Source organism: Mesocricetus auratus, unplaced genomic scaffold, assembly GCF_017639785.1.
Source record: "Mesocricetus auratus isolate SY011 unplaced genomic scaffold, BCM_Maur_2.0 Super-Scaffold_100048, whole genome shotgun sequence".
Taxonomy (NCBI): Eukaryota; Metazoa; Chordata; class Mammalia; order Rodentia; family Cricetidae; genus Mesocricetus; species Mesocricetus auratus.
Window position 1 is genome coordinate 1,602,590 of NW_024429225.1, and position 20,432 is coordinate 1,623,021.

At 44.1% G+C, this 20,432-nt stretch overlaps 1 protein-coding gene across 1 annotated transcript in view; it reads left to right on the forward strand.

The window, feature by feature from the left end:
- Slc35f4 (solute carrier family 35 member F4) overlaps positions 1-20,432 on the forward strand; it is a 232,766-nt gene that overhangs the window by 192,140 nt on the left and 20,194 nt on the right. The window contains exons 2-3 of the mRNA XM_005085746.4: positions 14,837-15,022; positions 18,681-18,978. Of these exons, the coding sequence (XP_005085803.1) occupies positions 14,837-15,022; positions 18,681-18,978 (484 nt within the window). The remainder of the gene's footprint in view (positions 1-14,836; positions 15,023-18,680; positions 18,979-20,432) is intronic.

Here is a 20,432-nt window from a genome sequence, read left to right on the forward strand (position 1 = left end):
CTCCATCTCCTGGACCTTCTGACAGTGCAGAGAGTCCCTGCTTATGAGAGTTTGATTTGTGGTCTTTCCACTTTAAAAGGTTCAAAAGCAATGCACATTCAGTAGAATGTGCCAGGCGCATGCCTTAGGAGACACTCTGGTGCAAGCCACAGTTCCTGCTCAGGCATGTGACCACCAGGGCAATACCAATACCCAAGGATCAGGGCTGCTAGGCTACAGCAGAGTGGGTCTGGGGTTTTGAATACATTCTTGGCGGTCTCTGGGTTGATCAGAGTATCACCCTCAGCATGCAGGAGCATTGCTGTGCGATGTGGTCAGCTTTGCCTCTCCTGAAACTCTTCTCCCGGACTCTCTCCTGGCCTCCATGAGTCTACTTCTGGCTTGCCCACTCTTCCCTTTTGTTTGAAGGCTTCAGTTTCTCTCATCCCTTTCAGGACAGCATTCTTCAGGATGTTCATCCCTCTGGACAGCTCTACTCCACAGCTTCACAGGGTTCTCGTCTGGCTTGCTCTCTATGGCCTCTTTTATACTAACGAGGAAGACTATGCACGAGCAGTTCAAACTGTTTCCATCGGAACTGATGGCTTCTGTACCTTGTCCTTTGTTGTTCTGCTATGATGCTTCATCTGCACTGACAGCCTTTAATTCTCATCACATATAAATTTGTTCATGCCGTGCCATCATCCCTGGTCACTCAGTCTCCATCTGTCACCCCCTTACCCTTGGAGACCCACTTGGTCTGTTCCATCTCCAGAGAGATTTTTCTTGGGTCCTCTGTTTACACCCTGTTCTTTTCTCTTTCACTCTCTCTTCTTGCTTTCCTCGTAATACACAGAACGTAGATTTCCTTGTTGGTGTGTTTGCTTATACATGTTGTATCCATATGTCCATTCACTTACTCAAAACCTCATAACTGAGACCGAGTCTATTTCATCACCAAGGCCTTGATGGCACCTAGTATGCCACCTGGTACACAGTGGGGACTCTGGAGCTATCCCTTGGGTGAATGGGTGAGTTCATAAGTAGATGTATTATCTATTTCTCTCCTTTAAGGAAAGAAACCCACACTGGGTTTGCCATCCTAGGTGTCAATGCTGGAGACAGGCTTACAGACTTTAGTTCATATACTAATAAACCAAACATCTGAAATGCAGTAAACACTGATCTGAGACAGAGACGCACTGGCAGGGGTGGGGGGCATTCTGCATAATAAGACTTTCAGGAAAAGGAGATGGCTCATGAGGAATTTAAAGCTGAGAAACTCAATTTGATCTGATAGCCCCAACGCCGCCTGGTGTGGATTGGTGTCACACACCATTGGTGTCTTTGACTCACTGTTGTATAGAGTTGATGCCATAGACACAAGAAACGGGCGGGTTGTTTTCCTACACTCTTAGACTACTTTCTCAAGAAGGTTTTGTCACTAGGGACTGCTCTCATTTCTAGAGTCCTGCGATTTCTTCTCTCAGGACCAGGGGCCTACATATTCCAGGAAAACCAGGATTGTTGTTACATGAGCATGTTGCATATTGGGTTATACTTCATCGTTTTTTCAGCTTGGTTCAGCCCTGGGTGTACAGGAGAGCTGTACTGATTTCTGTTTCTGTGATAAAGTATCATGGTCGAAAGCAAGTTAAGGAAGAAGGAGTCTATTTTGGGTTCCAGGGGCTAGAATCCATAACAGTGGAGTAGGCATGGTATGCCTATAGGAGCAGGAAGCTAGCTATGTGGTGACCTATAGGCTCATATATTTGAATATGTGGTTTCCAATTAGTGGAAATATTTGGAAAGGATTAGAAGGTGTGGCCTTGTTGGCATAGGTGTGTTACTAGGGATGGCTTTGAGGTTTCAAAAGTCCATGCCAGGCCCAGTGCCTGCCTGCCATGCTCACCACCATGATGATCATGGACTCTAACCTTCTGAAACTATAAGCAAGACCCAAGTAAACTCACTCTTCTATAAATTGACTTGGTCATGGTGTCATTATCACAACAATAGAAAACTAAGATACAGGTTGGACATACTTCCAACTACAGGCAGGAAACAGAGAGTTATATAGGTCTGGTTAATTTTTGTGTGGGATGTTTTTGTTTATTTACAAGGCTTTTTATGATAAAGCTTTTGAAATTGTTTTTAAAATGAAAGAAGAAAGCAGAGACAGAGAGAGAACAGAAAGTTTGATGAAGTTACAAAAGGTCAAACCCAAACCCCAGTGACATATTTCCTCCAGCAAGGCTACACCTCCTAAAGGTTTCATAACATCCCCCAAATAGCACCACCAAGTGTGCAAATGCACGAAGCTTTGGGGCACAGTTCTCACTCAAACCACAAAGGCCCTCAATAAATGTTCATGGGCAAGCGAGCAGTGCCGGCAAGCCATAGCAAGGAAAATTAGACCGTTGGCTACAGTTGTGTGGGGCAGGGTTGACCCAGTTGCTCTCCAAGGCAGGCTAACATCGTATGTGGAGGGTTCTCTCTATAGTCAGGATGCCTGGAATAATGGGCAACTGGTTATCCAAAACAAAGGCAGCAAGAGCCTAATGGAGGGAAGAGGGGGGATGGGAACAGAAAGAGGACCTGGCTACAGGGAATGCTTAGAAGATAATATGAATGGTACCTTTAATTTTGTTCCAGGGTCACTGCCGCAAATTTAAGTTGTCTCCTAGACAGTGTGAACATCAGAAGACTTACCTTTCACTCCAGCAGAGAAATGTAAAATTTCAAGGGGACAGCATGCATAAAGACACTGTAAAAGGAAACCTTTATATTGCACTCAATTGTCAGTAACGGCACATTAAGCATTCTAACACTTGCGTAGCTGCTGTAATTTGCCTCACATGGCTGACTTACCCTGCTCCCAGGAGATAATTTACCCCTGTTTGCTTACCAAAGGAACAGAACAAATCCTGTAATATCTTTCCCCCTCATCTTCAGCCAAGAAATGATCTTTGTGGCGGGGATTTTGATTAAAGCTTTGCAAAAGCCACGGGAGTCCAGAGATGGCAAAGCCCCAACACAGCTCCCCTGCATTCTACATAGGAAAATGTTAAAGGAGTTTAACACATTCTACACTGTCTCCTGTTAAATCACAAAGCCTTGGTGATTCCTGTAAGTCCCTGGCACCATGGATGAGGTTTACCTTTCTTCTAAGAAGGCTACCCCGACTTACCTATCCATGTCTTCATGTGTCCACCCATGCCTCTAACACCCACTCATGCATCGACCCTCCCGTCCACTTACATGTTCCTGTTCCCACACCCACAGGGCAGACTCAGGAAGATTTCTACACATTCCAAACTCCATATGCTCTGTGGGATAGTAGCTCCTTCTCTGCATCTGTGAGCCGTCTACACTGCCTGTTTCTTCTCATCTCCAGCCAGCTCTGCTGTGACCTTTTCTGCCAGTATTAGCTCTCATGTTACTAAAGACACTCTGCACTTGGTCACCTTCTCCTAGTCTCTCTATTCTACTCTTAAACAATGCGCTGCCCCTCTCCTGACCCTTCAGGGTGCTTTTCTTAGGATTTCTGTTGATATAATAAACATCATAGCCAAAAGCAACTGTAGGAAGGCGGAAGGTTTGGGGGCAGGGGTGTTCATCTTACAGCTTCAATCCATCATGAAGGAAGTCAGGGAAGGAGCAGGAACTGAAGCAGAGGCCATTGAGGAATGCTGCTTAGTGGTTTGTTCTATGTCTTTCTCAACCTGCTTTCTTACACAACTCAGGACCACCTTCCCGGGCGTGGACTGCCCACAATGGACTGAGCCCTCCTACATCAATCATTAATTTTAAAAAATGCTTCACAGACCAGCCCCTAGACCAATCTCACGGAGGCGTTTTGTGTCACAATCACATAAAACAAATCTACACTGCCACTAATTTACCTTGTGGCTTCCAGGGGGGGCTTAGCCTTACTTGTCTGCATTCTTCAGTTAACATTTTCCCTTGAAATGACCTCATCTATCTATTCGTTAATCTTTTAGGACTGCCGTAACAGAGTGCTACAAACTCACTACATTAATCAGCCAAGATCTATCGTCTCACTGTCCTGAATGCTGGAAGCCGAGCTATTAACAGGGTTACTTTCTTCAGAGACCGTGAGAGTGGTGTCCACTCAAAGCCTCTTGCTTAGCCTCAGGTGCTTTCTTGAGCATTTGGCTATCCTTTGGCTTGTGTAAGCATCAGCCATACCTCTTTCTTCTTCTTCACACGGGGTTTTCCCTCCAAGTATGGGGTGTACTATTTTTTTTAATAAAGTCATCAGTTATATGGAATGAGGCCCAGCTCTGTGGCCTTATTTTAATTTGGTTACCTCTTATTGCCTCAGAAGAAGGTCACATTTTCAGGTTCTGGGGGTTGAGTTCTCAACATGTGACTGGAGAGAAAAACAAGTACAGTTCAACTCATGGCTGTCCCCACAGCTACTGAGCTATGTTAATATCTATGACTCCCATGCTTGAACCCAAATGTGTCTCATGGAGTTTAGTTCTGTTGCCCTCCCAGTCATCTTCCTCTGGTGAACTCCATGACAGCCCCCACAGCTACTGCAGTGTGTTAATACACTATGACGCCCACACTTGAGGACAAGTGTGTCTCATCGAGTTTAGTGCTGTTGCCCCCCGCATCTTCCTATGGGTGAGCTTCACGTGGTGTCACATTTCAGCATCCTTCCGCAAAGCAGGCCCTCCCAGCTTCGTGAATGGTGTCTTCCCAATTTAGCTGTCTTAGACAGAGGCGTGTGTGTGTGTGTGTGTGTGTGTGTGTGTGTGTGTGTGTGTGTGTGTGTGTGTGTGTGTGTGTGTGTGCTCACATAGGTGCAGGTTCATCGGGACACAGCACAGCCTCAAGTGCTCTTGGCATTTGTCCGAATGGGATTTCTGATTTTTCTGATTGACCTAGAACTTCACCACGGAAGCCAGCCTAGCTGACTCTTGAGTTTCCAGAGATCTGCCTTTCTCCACAGTCCCACTTCCATTCTCTAAGATCATAAGCACACACCACCATACCAGGTTTCTTCATGGGTCCAAAGATTCAAATGCAGCCTCTCAATTGTGTAGTGATATTTTGTTTGTCATCTAACAAATAAAGCTTGCCTGAAGGGCAGAAAAGCAAAGCAGCCAAGCCACTAAAGAGTTCTTACCTCTACCAAGGCTCAGACCAAAGGCAGGGGTGATCCTCTCTTCAGAGTGACTGCAGACTGCAGTGCTCTGCACCAAACTGCAGACTGCACAGAGAATGCACTGAGCTCCTGCCTCATATTCCTCTCTAGAGCTGGGATTAAAGGTGTGATCTCTGTTTCTCTTTTAGACTGATTCACTCTCATTTAGCCCAAGGTAGCCTTGAAATCATAGACATCCATCTGCCTCTGTCTTCCAAGTGCTGGGATTAAAGGTGTGGCCACCACTGTCTGTCCTCGTGTGTGACTAACTAATGGCTTAGGTGTGTGTGGCTAGCTAGTGGCTTAGCTCTTCATTCTGATCTTCGGGCAAGCTTTATTTGTTGACTAAAAGCAAAATATCACTACACAAGTAAAGGCAAGTACTTTACCACTCAGCCCAATCTTTGCTCAGGGAATGGATCTGCCCGAAATTAAGATGTGTTTCCCCACATTGATCAATGAAGTAACCAAGATAAACACTCCCACAGGCACTTGAATGGATTTAACATAAAAATAGTATGGTCAGATTTGTGTTCCTGGGAGACTGTTCTGCAATGTGAAAAATGAACAGAATTGGAACAATTGGTGGAGGTGTTGATGTCATGAGACAAATAGGGGACAGTGGGTCCAGACAGTTAGCTTTATGCCTTGAGATCTATTTTGATGGGAAAATGGGATTTTACTAGGTGGGGAATATCCTTGTGGTAGTTAGAATTGTCTCTTTACAAAACTCTAATGTTACATTGGAGGCAGACCTCTGGACATGCTTATGGTGGATTATCCTGATTACATCTTTAATTGATATGGAAAGACCCATCTGAATTGTGGTAGGCCCATTCCCTAGGCAAGAGATTCTGGGCTGTATGAAGAAATCAAGCCAAGTATGCAAGCATACATCCATTATTTTCTTCTTCTGGCTGTGGCCATAATATGTCCAGCTGCGTCAAGCCCCTAATGATTTGACTCCCCCACCATGATGGACTGTCACCAGGAACTGTGAGCTGAAACAACCCATTCTCCTTAAGTTGTCTTTGTTAGCTTATTTTATCACAACAACAGAGTTCCTATGTGTGTCAGACAGGAACTTACCAAGTGGGTTCCAGGACTATTTCTGCCTACCCACCTGGTATAATTAAGTGCCCGTAATGATTATGAATATGGCCTAATGCTGGTCATGTAGCTTTTCCTACTGTCCTCTGTTCTATTTCTATTGTGTCTTAACCCACAGAACTGCCTACGCAGCTGCCTGTACCAGCTTCTGGCCAGCCTTCCTCCTCTGGCGATTGATGTGTATAAACACCATTAGCTCTTCCCCTGGCAGGAGTGTCTGTCCTTTTATTCCTTGCTCATGAGAAAGGCATAAATATTTTGTGAACTGATACATAGGCTTCTGGATTAAAAGCCCAGCTCCTAAAGGCGAAGATATTTGTGGACCATTAGCATTGGCAAGGGACTATGCCATGAATTGGCTCCCGGAGACTGGCTTTTCCACCCACTTGGCATTTAACTTACTTTACAAAATTTGCTGCTGTAATTGGCTTTTCCCCTCCTGGGCCATAACAAAACGAGGGCAGGCACCATGCCTTCTTGTTCGTTGCTGCATTTAGCAAAGGGCTGAGGCACAGCCGGGCCCACATTGGGTGTCAGCCACATTGATCACAAGGTCACCACAGAAACAGGCCAAGAGTCAAAGGTTTCTCTTGAACTGAGGTTTGGACTAACAGTGAGTGATGAGGCTTCCTTCTTAATGTTCTGTCAAATCTGTCAATCAAGAAATTCAGCAGGGCCATTTGGAAAGGGAAGTATTCCAGAAAAACTCCAGGAATAATTTTGTAAGCGGAGGTCTTCGAGACTATTTACTTCCCAAGGTTGGTGAGCAATTGTGACGTTGCATGAGTGTTGTAGTAATGCTGTAAGACACACAGGAATTGCAGGTCTCTTTACAAAGCTCGAGGTGTAAGTGCACAACCTGGTTTAGGTCATGAGAAAACCAAGACTTGAGCGGAGGGGAAACAGAGTCCCCGTCATTACAGAAGGAAGTCGGTGTACCACCTAATGCAAAGTAGTGATTCACAGAAGCAAGCCTCGCTTGTGAGAATCCAGACCTTAGCTACTTGGCAGCTCCCCAAGCTCTCATGCTATCCCAACCCTCCCCTACATACCAAGCAAAAACCCTAGTAGAAAAGACTCTCCTTTTTTCCAAGAAGAGCACCAGCTTCTTGTGCATAGAAGTGGCTTAATAAAACTGATGCGCTCAGCTGGGAACTGTGCTGGAGAGGATGGGCTTTTTTACTTAGTGCCTGAGCTGTTATAGATTCACCATCCCCATCTGTAAAATGGGGACAGTAAAATCCATCCTGCAGCATTGTTGAAACACCTGGAGGCCGTGTACTGAAGCTTCTTGGCACATAGTAGGTGTTAAGCATATGCTAGGCATTTTATTTTTATGTCACAAAAATCAGTAGTAATGTTAACTCTTTGGTATAAAGTCAATCGTATATTCACAAGATGCATCATATTCTAGACAGAATAAATGAACACTGTTTGGGAGGTGAAATGTGCATAGTGGGAGTGTCCTATTGGTTTTCCTTTCACATACAAATTTTAGGCAAAAAACCAAAGTAACAGTTAAAATGTTTTCATTTTTAATGTGTAAGTACTCAAATCTTTCCAATGCATGTCTTGAAAACCTAGCTTTTTGGTTGGACACTTATCATTTGGAATACTATAGTTAACAAATCTTGGAAATTTTCTTAAAACATATAAGACCTACAGAAATACAGCCAATGATGCAAACAGCAGGTGTTTCAATAAGATATTTATCTGTAAAATGAATGAAAACCATTAGCTATTAAGGGTGATGAGCATGTACCAAGTACGACGGATAGAGCTGAGCCCAGGAAGTTTTGACTTCCTAGAGGACAGGGTACTGAGCGGGAAGTGTGATTCTCAGGTGAAGGATTGGCTTGCCATGCCCAGGCTCCTGCATTCAACTGTCAGCACCACAAACATAAATAGCAAATAAATAAAATAGATCAAAATGGGACAATGCTTTTCAATAACTCTACCACTCCGTGTTTACCTAAGAACAAGGCAACCCTTAGGCAAATCCCAGGAAAACTTTTATAAATGCAGAGCCAATACTGATGACAATAATCCTACTAAAATCGAATATTTTCTGCCTATGAAATTCATCACAAATTTTTTTAAGAATAACTTTTAAGCCAGGTGATTGCAGCACATGCCTTTAATCCCAGCACTGGGGAGGCAGAGGTGGGCGGATCTCTGTGAGTTCGGGGCCAACCTCGTCTACAGAGTGAGTTCCAGGACAGCCTCCAAAGCAATACAGAGAAACCCTGTCTCAAAAAACAAAAAAAAAACATATTTTTACTTATGTGTATGTGTGTGCTAGAGTGTGTCAGGTGCCTGCAGAGGTCAGAAGAGGGTGCTGGAACCCGTGGAGCTGGAATTACAAGCAGTTGTGAGCTGTTCAGCATGGTGCTGGGAACTGAACGTGGGGCTTCTCCGAAAGCAGTCTGACCATTAAGCAACTCGCTAGCACACACATGATTTTTTTAATAAAATATATCTTTCCGTCTAATATTTCCTTGAATTATTCTATGTTTCTGTGAGAAAAGAGTCAGATAATTATGACTGTCGACTAACACAATTAAAAATATAGAGTTCTATTTCTGCTTTCCGTGTTTCTTTGCTGTCTCCAGCACCATCGTGAAAAAGATCACAGCTCTTCATCCGTCAAAATTTGTCTAAAAATCTCAATATTGGCTTCACAGTTAACATATTATGTGAAAGAGCTTGTTAGAAAAATCATCCACCAAGGAGCACAGCATTCCATGTAGCTAATGGACACACATGAGGTAATCAACACAATCCAGGGAGGTGTGAGGGAAGGAGCTTGGTGCTCCCGGGCACCGGGTCTGCACATGGCAGCTGCCTAATGGTTTGGGGAAAGGTAAGAATAGGTTTCCAAATCTGCTCAGAGGAGTGCTCTGTGAGACCATAGTTTTCATTGGCTTCTTGTGCCCATGGGGTACAAAGGCAGGTGGTAGGGTCCTCCATTTAACTGATAACTATGAATTTGTTCTGTTTTCTTCCACATGTTTGTTTACCCAGAAACTGCCCTAGTGGTTTGCATTTCACTCACAGGTTTTTGCCTAGTTATTCTCTATCAGCGTGGATTTCCATTTATCTGAGAACAGCACACCTCACATTCAACGTCTTCAAGCAGTCAGTCAGTCAGTCAGTAGCTGAGACTCTATCTTCCTTTGGCTTTTGAACTCCCTGGAGTAGATCCCCATGGATCCCTCTGCCCAGCACCCCCCAGTTCTTCCTGGGAGCTTTTACAATATGCCCACTGGTAGTCATCGGAGTTAGACAAGAAGTCAAATAATACAAAGACCTTCCTGTAGATTTTTTTTATTCTGGACACTATGTTTCACTCATACGCCTAAAGCTATGAGAATGAAAGTCTGGAAGATTATCGTTCTCTACAGACAGGACAAGTCTCAGCTAAATGAGAAGAAATGAAGTCAGACCCTACAAAGAAAGCTGACACTGTGAAGAGATGTACCAAAAATGGGTCCAGCTGTCCGCACTTCAGGGCCATCTTAGCCATTCTGTCCCTGGGTTGCTAAACCCCTAAAAACTCCCCTCGTCCTGAACCTAATTTAGAGTAGGTTTCTAATTCATGAAGTCGGTATTCTTAAAAGTCCACTCATTGTTAGTCGCCATCGTCTGTGCTTACTGAGGACTTCCTTTGAGCCACGTAACCTGAACAGGAGAGGAAACAGAAAGGGGAGGCTCACACTGCTGCACAGGGCTCGGTATCTACACTTAGATGTTGCTGAGCCCAGATTGCTCCCCGGTCTCCCCAGACTCAGGCAGCCTGGGCTTTTAACTACTACCTGCTGTTGTGGTCTCAGTTTGGCAGAACTTCCTTTTCAAGAAACAAGTAAAGGCGGAAAACCAAGATTCCCGTGCTCTTTTGATCGTATTTCAGAATCTTAGCATCGGCCCTTTGCTGTAAGGCCTGTCAGCATACACGGTGTGTATCCCAGTATTCAATCTCTTCTAAGTGGACAGCCCAGTCCTCAGCATAAAGCTCTGTCTGGTGACATGTTGTCCATTCTCCAAGGACACTTTTGCTGTAACTACAGAGACTTCCTTACCCCCCCATGCTTGACACAGATGCACTCCCCTCTTAATCCACAGTCTATATAAAGTCCTGGTTAATTGGTTACCTATCTAACTTTAATACTGAGTTGAGAGCTCCATGCAGGCATGGATTATGTATCCTTCAATTATCTGACTTTTCCCCTGACTCAAACCTACTTAATAATAGGTACTTAATAACCATCTGTTGAGCCAAATTTAATTTGGGAGCATGCATAGTCCCATCATTACAGATGGAAAAATTTTCTCCAGCCTGGATAGATATGAAAAATGACCCTACTACTGTGGCTCATGTCTTAAAGATAGAGTAGAGAAACTACCTGGCCTGGCTGCTGGGAGACTCTCAACAGAGCACTCCTAATATAGCTTCTTCCCAGTGCCTGTCAAAATGAGTATTATGCATTTATTTCCACTCAGTGGCGTAGACAGTGATTTATTTGTAATGCTTTGTTGCATCTCAAATAATATTCTGATTATTGTTTTTTTAATAGATTCGTCTCTTGTATAATACTTCCTGGCTACAGTTTCTCCTCCCTCCTCTCCTCTCAGATCCCGATACCTCCCCTCTCCTCCAGATTCATCCCCCCTTCATTGCCCTTCAGAAAGGAGCAGGCCTCCAAGGGACAACAAACAAGCATGACAAAACAAGATACGATAAGACTAGGCAAAAGCCCTTGCATTGAGGCTAGATAAGGCAACCCAATAGAAGGAAAAGGATCCCCAGAGCAGGCCAAAGAGTCAGAGACACACCTGTTCCCACTGTTAGGGGTTTCACAAAAACACAAAGCTAACAGCCATATCATGTACACAGAGGACCTGGTGCAGACCCACATGAGCCCTGGGCTTTGCCACTTCAATCTCTGTGATCCCATGAGATCCCTGCTTAGTTGAGTCAGTAGGCTATGTTCTCTTGGTGTCCTCCATTCCCTCTGGCTCCTACAGTACTTCCTCCCCTCTTCCATGGGGTTCCACAAGCTCTAAGGGGAGGGAATCACTGGAAGCCTCTAATTTAGACTCTCTTATTTAAAAAAACGTTGATTTTTTTTGTCATGGCTGGTTTGTGTTAAGTGATTGTATAAGATGATGTAGAACAAGACAGTGTCTTTATTTCTAAAACTGAGATGACTGCTTCATGGCTCAAACTCCTAGTGTGCCTCCAGGGCTGGTCGTGAAGCTTAAGGTTTGCTTTTTAGAATTAATGACTAAAACCCTCCAGTAGATGAACTGCCATCAGTTTTCCACAAACCAGACAGTGGGAGACGGTTGGCAGCAGGCAACTGGCTATGCCGTGTAAGGAATGGGAGACACAACTGCCAGGATCTAATGTTTCTAGTGAAAACATGGAAGAAAGGGAAATCATGCAGGTGGCTTCCAAATCTATGTCGTGGAGGCTGGGGCTGTAGATCAGTGCTTAACATGCAAAAGGCTTTGAGTTTGATCCCTTGCACTATAAACCAGCAAAAACCAAAATCACTACTTACCGTATAATACCTACACATGGGTTGTCAAATTTAGGTAGTGGTGGTTCATAGTTCACTTCAGCCCCATCTTAACTTTCAACCCACCTTAATTCTAGACGTCCTCCTTCCCACCTAAAATGCTGGGTAACCACAAAAGGAAACCTGGCATTAACCTAACAGAAAATCAAAAAGCACACCTCAGGGGGGCATGTTCTATCAAAGGAACTTGATTTTGAAAGACTCCTGAAGTATCTGTGAATCTACCATTTTGGAAAAGCTTCGGTCATTGAGAGCACATGAGTCTCACTCTCCTGCCGCTGAACCTACACTGTTCTTTAGAAACATCCCTATGCAACGTTCAGTGAAAATTTTGGACCTGAAATAAGACCATAGATATTCTTAGCATAGGGCGTTGACTTAAGTAGGGGCGTCAGTGTGAGGTGCTTCTGTTAGCTCTTGAACACCTCTACATTTTAATTAACCATTACATAATACTCCAGGCAGATCAGTTTGAGACCCCAAGTAACAGATGATGCAGCTAACTTAATCTTCAGATATCTCTATTCATTCTTCCAAGACTTAAAAAAATGGAAAGAGAAGGGAAGGAACACCAGGTAAGATAGGTGGATATCCCTGGACAATAGAACTGACACTGAATTAAGACTGCACTTACACATTTCTGATTAGTTCTTTCTAGGTCTTGAGAGCTGAGGAATGCAAGCTTCCCTTTTCCTTGATAACTGCAACTTCTCAGGTGCAAATCTGATGATTTTTGTGGTTATCAACCTAGTATACTGCATGATAAATCCATAACCAAATTAAACAAGGATGTCACTGAGAGTTCAAGATTCCAGTTTTCATTGAACATCTTCTGCTGCCTTAGAAGAACCACACCAAGACACAGCTGCCATAGCACAAAAAAAATAATACTCTGCTTCCCACTGATGATGAGGGAGCTCGTGCCTTACCATGAAGAGCAAATGCGAGTGTCCAGGGAGTGAAGAGGGCTGTCTATCATGGTATACACACATCTAAGTTGATTCTCATATTCTGTGCCTAATCACTTTAGTGATCCTTATGGGAACTCACAAGTGCTATTTGAGGTCATACTGTGCATAGAACATCTTACCCAAACTTTAGAAACCATATAAACTGTAAGTTACATAGATACAGGTTTAACTAGGGCATATACATATATATGCATACACATATATTCTTGACTTGACATGTGTACACATATTTTCTAGTTCTGACAACTGAGTGGGCTTAGAGGCAAAGGAACAATGAACTCATTCAAAATGAGACCCTGGTATCTAAACATCATTCTTCAAGGAAATAAGGATCCATTCTAAGGACACAAAAATAAAAGACAGGCCCAGAGAGAGAACTTCATAGTAGCAAGAGGTAAAGAGAAGAATAAAAATAAGTAATGAAGGCGTGCCAATGAGACTCAGCAGCTCATCTTGCAAGTGAGTGATTTGAGCAAGAGTCAGCAATGCAGGTTTGATCGTGACTTAAAGTATAAAATAAATATGTACAAGTTCATATCACTGTAAATTGCTGTATAAGTAAACAAGACAATGAAAAGGAAAAAATCTGTTTATGAAAGAGTTTCAAATAGTCAATGTGAAAACCTCTAGAAAGTGGCTTATACCCTCTGTCTTTGATCCCACGATGTGACAGGACTTAGCCACTGGTCGTGAAGCCAAAGTATGAGAAGGGGGGACAAGAAACCTGACAAACTGGGTGTGGAGCGATGGCTCACCCTTAAGAGCACTCATTGTATTCCCAGTACCCACACAGCAATTCACAACTAAATCTAACTCCAGTTCCATGGGATCTGATGCCCTCACCCACTTCCCGCCTCTTCAGGCACTAGACACGTGTATGGTACAAAGACACACGTGCAGACAAAACAACATAAGATAAGTAAATAAAATATTAAAAGAAATTTTTATGTTTAAAAAATATTAAGTAGACCTAACAACCCTACCTTAGTGATGGGGCCATAGCAGCAGCAGCATTAATGTCAACTAGTAGCACATATTGCTGATAACAAAAAGAAAAGATACTCCATCTCTCCATCATTTACAATATCATGAGAAAAACACAGAGCAAATCTTACTTGAAGGAAATTCTACAAAACAACTTATCTTCACTCCTCAAAACTGTCAGAATTGTTTAACACTGGGGAAAATAAGAAACCATCGCAGACCTCGGGTGGTTAAGGAGATATGGTGACCGGATATAACATGATACCCTAGATGAAATACTAGAATAGAAAAGGGACATTAGTAATAAGACAAGCAGGGTACAAATGAAGGCTGGAGTCTCTTCAGTAGCAAGGTACTGATATTTATCTTGTAATGTTGCCAAAGGCACTGTTTGTGGTGGTAGAGTCGAGAGTTTAGTTGCAGCTATCATTGGGAGATGGACTCCTTTGAGCACAGTTCCTACACAACTGTTCTGGTCCCAGACCCATGAAGCCCGTCCTGTGTTGGTGACGGATGGATCATTGATGAGCAGAGGAGTGGGATATGAGGGGGTGGGGGCAGATCCTCAAGGCTGAGTTTTCATCCACCACCTTGGATACCAACTACAGGTGAAACTGGACTTTAGCAGTCAGCCTCGTAGAAAAGCATAGGGTGGATTTTGATAGGAGATGCTGTTGGCAGTTTGCCACTTAAGGAAGACCAAGAGGTGAGAAAGCAAGTGCACCACAACGCTTTGCTTTCCTTAAATTAACTGTTGGGCTGTGTTGGGCAGTTTTAATTCAGAATGCAAGTTTCCACCCAAGCATTGTCTTCTAATGCTCACCCCCCCCCCCAGTAAAGGAATCTACCCAGACAAATCCCTCCGGAGGCCTGGAGCCTCCGTGCATTTCCTTCCTGGGGGCTCCTTCACGGATTAGGAATGAGTTCACTGAGACTATCATGGTCATGTACTTCACTGCCAAGGAATTCCAAGTCACTTCTGACTTTTCTGCTCAGAAGTTCTCAAGCCGGTGCGCACTGTGTCTTTCCAGGTACCTCCAGATCATCAGTTACTCGATGCAAACCAGGATCCAACTGTCCCAGTTCACACAGCAGCATCAGCAGGCAACTGTCCCCTCTGTCTGTCACTGAAGACTCTTCTGCTCCCATCCTTGAACTTCAGAGCCGAGGATCCTCTGGAGTTTGTGGACACAGGGTTGAGAGACAGAGCAGATCAGGTAAGTGGGTGAACTCCTCTTAAGTAGTGGGACATCTTAGTAGTCTTCTAGACAGCCAGGGAATGGCATTGCCTTAAGCACAGGAGGCAGAAATGTTTCCCAGACTCTTATGAGTAAGTGGTTTATCAAATGGTAAGAGGGAGAAGTTAGGACATACGGAGACGTAATTTATTAGGTATATACAGTGTCATAGAGAACCAAACTCCAAAAGCTATTGTTGAAAAAACTTGTACCATAGTCAGTCAGTGACCCCAGATGAAATTCACAAGGTAGCTCATTTTCTCATCTTCAAGTGCCAAACCCATCATCCTTTAGCTCAGCTCTGGGGTTCAGTGGTAACATTTCTGTGTTCAGGCTAAAGAGAATGAAAACATCAGCCAAATCACACACAGTGCTTTTGTCCTAGTCAGGACTACCTGTCCCTGGCTCCCATCCATTCTTCCCAAGTTGCTGTGTGGCAATTAACTGTTCAGCATTTTCCAATCACTGCAAACCTTCAGCCCTCCCTCACCTCCACCTGACCACTGAGTAATTCTCGGGTTACTGGGCTGCTTGAGTGATCCCAGCCATGCCCATGAGCTTCCCAGCAAAGCGTGACTTTCTCGGTGCAGCTGGATTCACCAGGAGCGCTGAAGACTATGATCATTGGCACCTTATTTCCTGCCTCAACTCATGCTCTAAAGCCCCAAGTTCATATCATCTTCAAATGACCACACATCTGCCTCCCCAAAGAGGAAAAACACACAAACAAGTTCCCTCTCTGTCTGGGAGATTTGTTCACCAGTTACGACCATTGCAGGATCTTCCCTGGCTACAGGCTCCCTCCCTGTCGGGTGTCAGGTACTCTTTCTGGATTCTTCCATGGTCAGCCCCTCTTCTGCTTGCATCCACAAAGCCTCCTCTATCTGACCCTTCAAGCACGGTTAACATGCCAAATCCCTTACAAATTTCAAAACGCAGTAAAAATAACAAACAGCAGAATGTAGCATTCGTAATAACTGGCTGGTTGAAGAAAACAAAGCAGAGTGAAGAAACTGTTTCTAATGGATAAAAATTAAGTTTGTGAGACTTAATTGGGGTAGTGAGTAAATCTTAAAATGACGCAGGAAAGGGAGTGAAATACCTCTTGTGGAGTGCTCTTAACTTACGAATAGATGATTTTATGGGAATAAAGTGTAGACTCAATGTGTGCTCAGAATACAGGGACTTAGAGCTCTACTGACTCGCAGCGTCTTTCACCCAGGCCTCCATGTTTTGTTTTACCTGTACTGAGTAGATTTGTGTTTCTCTTCTGGCCTCCTGGCACAGTTGTCTATCACTCTAACATTTGTATTTGTCTTCATTCTCCCTCCTCCTCACTGCATAAACCACAGGACATTTGCAGAACTATTGCCGAAGCAGGCCAAGCGAGCTAGCTAAATCTAGCTAATCGCGCTTCCTTGTTCGTTTCAATGTCTGTGCATTAGGGAAGTTTCTCCCCACCACGTCTGTTCCTCTGCTCCAGGTAGCCTCATCTCTGCTTCAACTGGCCCTTGTCATCCTGTGTCCTGTGTGTTTTACCAGACTGTAAACGCAAGTCTTTCACCTTGGAACCCCTGGGACGAAAGGAGAAAACCTTATCTGAGAGTCTCCAAAGAGTTTATTGAGTAAATAAATCAGACAATGACAGTTTTCCACTCCAGTTACTTAAGACCCCAAGAATTAAGCACAATTTAGAAGATTAAGAAGTTCAGAGTGATTGCTGTGTTAATATTTATATTCCAAAGTTATGAATTCACTTTCAAGGATTATTCTTGAAAGCCTCTACCCAATAAAGGTTTTAACCCAGGGAGTCAGTCGGGCCTAGTTCACCAGGCAGAAGGAACATGTTCAGGCAGGTTCTGGAAAGACTGGCGTGTGTGAAGGTGTGAAAAGCCCCGCCCATCACTGAGCCTTGAGCCTCAGCTAAGTTCCTAGAGACACAGGAAAATCTTGCAGGCAATTCGGTGTCCCTGCAGGATGCTGCCATGTGGGATGTCAGCTGGGAGGGTGTCCTCCTTCTCAGCTGCTGAGAGGTACACAAATCCATTTCTGAACTTATTTGCTTTATCGGGAGAAAGGACAATGATGGCTGTCAACCCCAGAGAGTTTTGACTATTTTAATGTGGAAAATGCTACTGAATTTTCTTAGGAAATGTTAAAATCCAGACAAAGCCTACTACGTTTCCAGAAGCACAATTGAACAGTAATTTGTTACAAGATGGGAAATGACTTTGTATAGTCACGGTTCACTCTGTTCTTGGTACACACTGCTTTCAGTTTAAGAGTAATCTGGTGCCGTTTTCAAAAGATCTCAGGAGACTATAAAAACAAGTGTCTGCTTCTCACTGGCTTTTCATGTTGGTGGATACATGGCAGCTTTGACTCAGTCCCATTCATCCCCCCACATAGACTGAAAGAGCAGCTTTGTTTATGGTGGCATTTTTGTCTTAATCACAGAGAAGAAGAGGAGACCTGGTAGCACCCCAGATGCCTCTTAGAGCTTCTGCTATGGGGCAGCATCTCCACACATGTCCCATGGGACTAGATGAGGGCTGCTGCAGGTCTTTAGAAGTGGAGGCGTGGAACACTCTTAAAGGCAAAGCATGCCTACCGTGTAACATGCACCACGTGCATAAGCATCTTTGCCTTCTACCTGGGGTCCAGATACACACTAGACCCTGAAAAGTGAAGTCCACAGGAGAAAAAATGAATTCAGGGAGGGGAGTTGGAGGGGGTTCAGCAGTGAAGAGCTGATGGGGGAAGTCCTGTGTATATGTCAATAAAGCACTATTGGCCAATAGCGAACCAAGATAGGAGGGACTAGGAGTCCAGGAGGACTCTGGGAAGGAGAAACACAGAGAGTCAAGATGTAATGCCATGGGGTAGGAAGCCCAGAAATTTCTCCGGTAAGAGAAATACTTAGATTAACAATTATGGGGTAATTACTTAATTCAGAGCTAGCCAGTAAGAAACAAGCAAGGCCAACAGCTTCATAATTAATATAGCTTCCTGTGTGTTTATTTGGGACTGATGCGGCTCTAGAACCAGGCTGGCAGGAAGGCTTCTCTCAAGGAAAAGGTTTTCCTTTACAAAGATCACTGACCTCTGCTCTTCCAGAGGAACTGGGTTCAATTCCCAGCATCCACACGGTGGTTTTTTTTTTTTTTTGGTTTTATGAGACAGGGTTTCTCTGTTTTGGAGGCTGTCGGTCCAGCCTGGCCTTGAACTCACAGAGATCCACCTGCCTCTGCCTCCCGAGTGCTGGGATTAAAGGCGTGCGCCACCAACGCCCGGCCACACGGTGGTTTTTAACTGGCTGTGACTCCTGGGGATGAGACACCCTCTTGTAGTCTTCCCTTGCCCTGCACACACATGGGGCACAGACATATATCCCAACACTTCATATTTATGAGATAAAAATAGGCAAACTCCAAAACTTTAAGAAACAAACAAAAAAGATGAGCTGGGGTTGTTGCTCCCTTCTGATGGTGGCAGAAAAGACAACCCTGGCATACTGGCCATACTTACAGTCCCTCACATCTTCCCAAAGGAGCCAATGCGTGTGACTGCTGGCTTACACCCTGCCCCTCCACATCTGTATTCCCCCTCCACATCTGTACTCCTCTCCTGTTTCCAGGGGATGATGGGACACAGACTCATCCTGAGAGCAACAGCCAAGAAAACAGACTCAAGGCTCGCTGCCTGTCCTGCACGTCCGTGGTTCTGAAGGCCATCTGGGGACTCTTGATCATCTTGTCAGTGTCATCATCTTGGGTTGGAACCACGCAAATTGTAAAGATTACTTACAAGAATTTTTACTGTCCCTTTTTCATGACATGGTTTTCAACAAACTGGAACATTATGTTTTTCCCCATCTATTATTCCGGCCATCTAGCCACAGCTCAAGAAAAGCAATCACCAATGAAGAAATTCAGGTAGGTTCCGTGTCTAATGATCTATAGCGGGCATTTCAAAACCTGTTTTATGCAAATATGTGGATTCCCACCTCTTCGGGAGATGAATTGACTTTGCTTTTGAAGCAGGAGGCAAGATCTATGGTTAGTAGAGAACAGCAGGAAGCAGAATCCGTCCCCTCTGAAAACACTGTGTCTGTACATGGCAGGCATTGGGATGGTTGGTGCTTTTGTGTCCCTTACCCTAGGTCGTTATAGTCATCATGGTAGCAAACACCTTTCCAGGTGGTGTTAGTATCCTCATCTTAACCACGATGAAACAAATTCCCAAAGGCTGAAACTCTGCTCCAAGGTTAGTTGTGTGTAATAGAACCCTGATCTATATTCAGATTTATTTGCCTCTGAAGGTCGTATGTTGACAGTGTCTCAAACTCTAGAGGAAAAATAATCTATATTAATAAATTTCATTGCTGTTGCACACACATAGGCTTACTATTTCCAGCACTGTGATGTCCTGAAAGGGCCTTGTTTTCTGAGACAGGAGGCTTAGCACTAAGTAGCTGGAAGAGATGCTCGTCTCTGTGGTGGCAGCACATGGGCTTTGTAAATATGCAAGATGGTGGCTAGCCTGCTTGTCTCATGGTTCTGGCATTTGTCCAGTGTTAAACCAGATCCCCTCTGGGAGTGCTCAGGAGCATGGCAGGGCTAATGTCAGCTTTGTGAAGCACTCTTGAAAGGCAAAAGCAATGTTTGGGTCACAGTTTCTTTGTAGGCTGCAGCAGGAAAAGTGTTTGCCTTGCAAACATTAGGATCTGATTTCTATCCCAGAACAAACAAGAAAGGGGGACAAGCTAAGTATGGTTGGGCATACTTCTTATCCAAGCACTGGGGAAGTGAAGGTAAGAAGCTCCCAGGGCTGGCAGCCTACCCTCCTTGGTCAGCTCCAAGCCAATGAAAGATCTTGTCTCCAAAGCAAAGTGAATGGTGACTAAGGAATGACAGCCACAATTGTCTTCTGGCCTCTACATTCATACACACCACACACACACACACACACCAGCAACAGGTCTTCAGTAAGATGATAACAATTTGTCATGCAGCAGCTCAAATAACCCCCCTTTATTCCCCCTGTGTTCAACAAGAAAAAATGACTACTATGATTGGAACATTCTAAGATTAGATTTTTAAACAACTTCCATTTCTTGTCACCAACTTGGAAGTATGAGGGAATACTGAAGTCACATTGTGAGGTGATTTTTCTGAATGTAACCATAAATATGCAATTTTAAAGAAACAAAACGAGGGGCTGAAGAGGTGGATCAGTGGTTAAGACCACTGGCTGCTCTTGTAGAGGACCTGGGTTTGTCTCCCATAACTCACATGGTAGCTTCCAAGGAATGTGATGTCTTCTTTCGACCTCTTTGGGCCTCAGGCACACACATAATATAATCATGCACCTAAAGTAAAATTTAAAA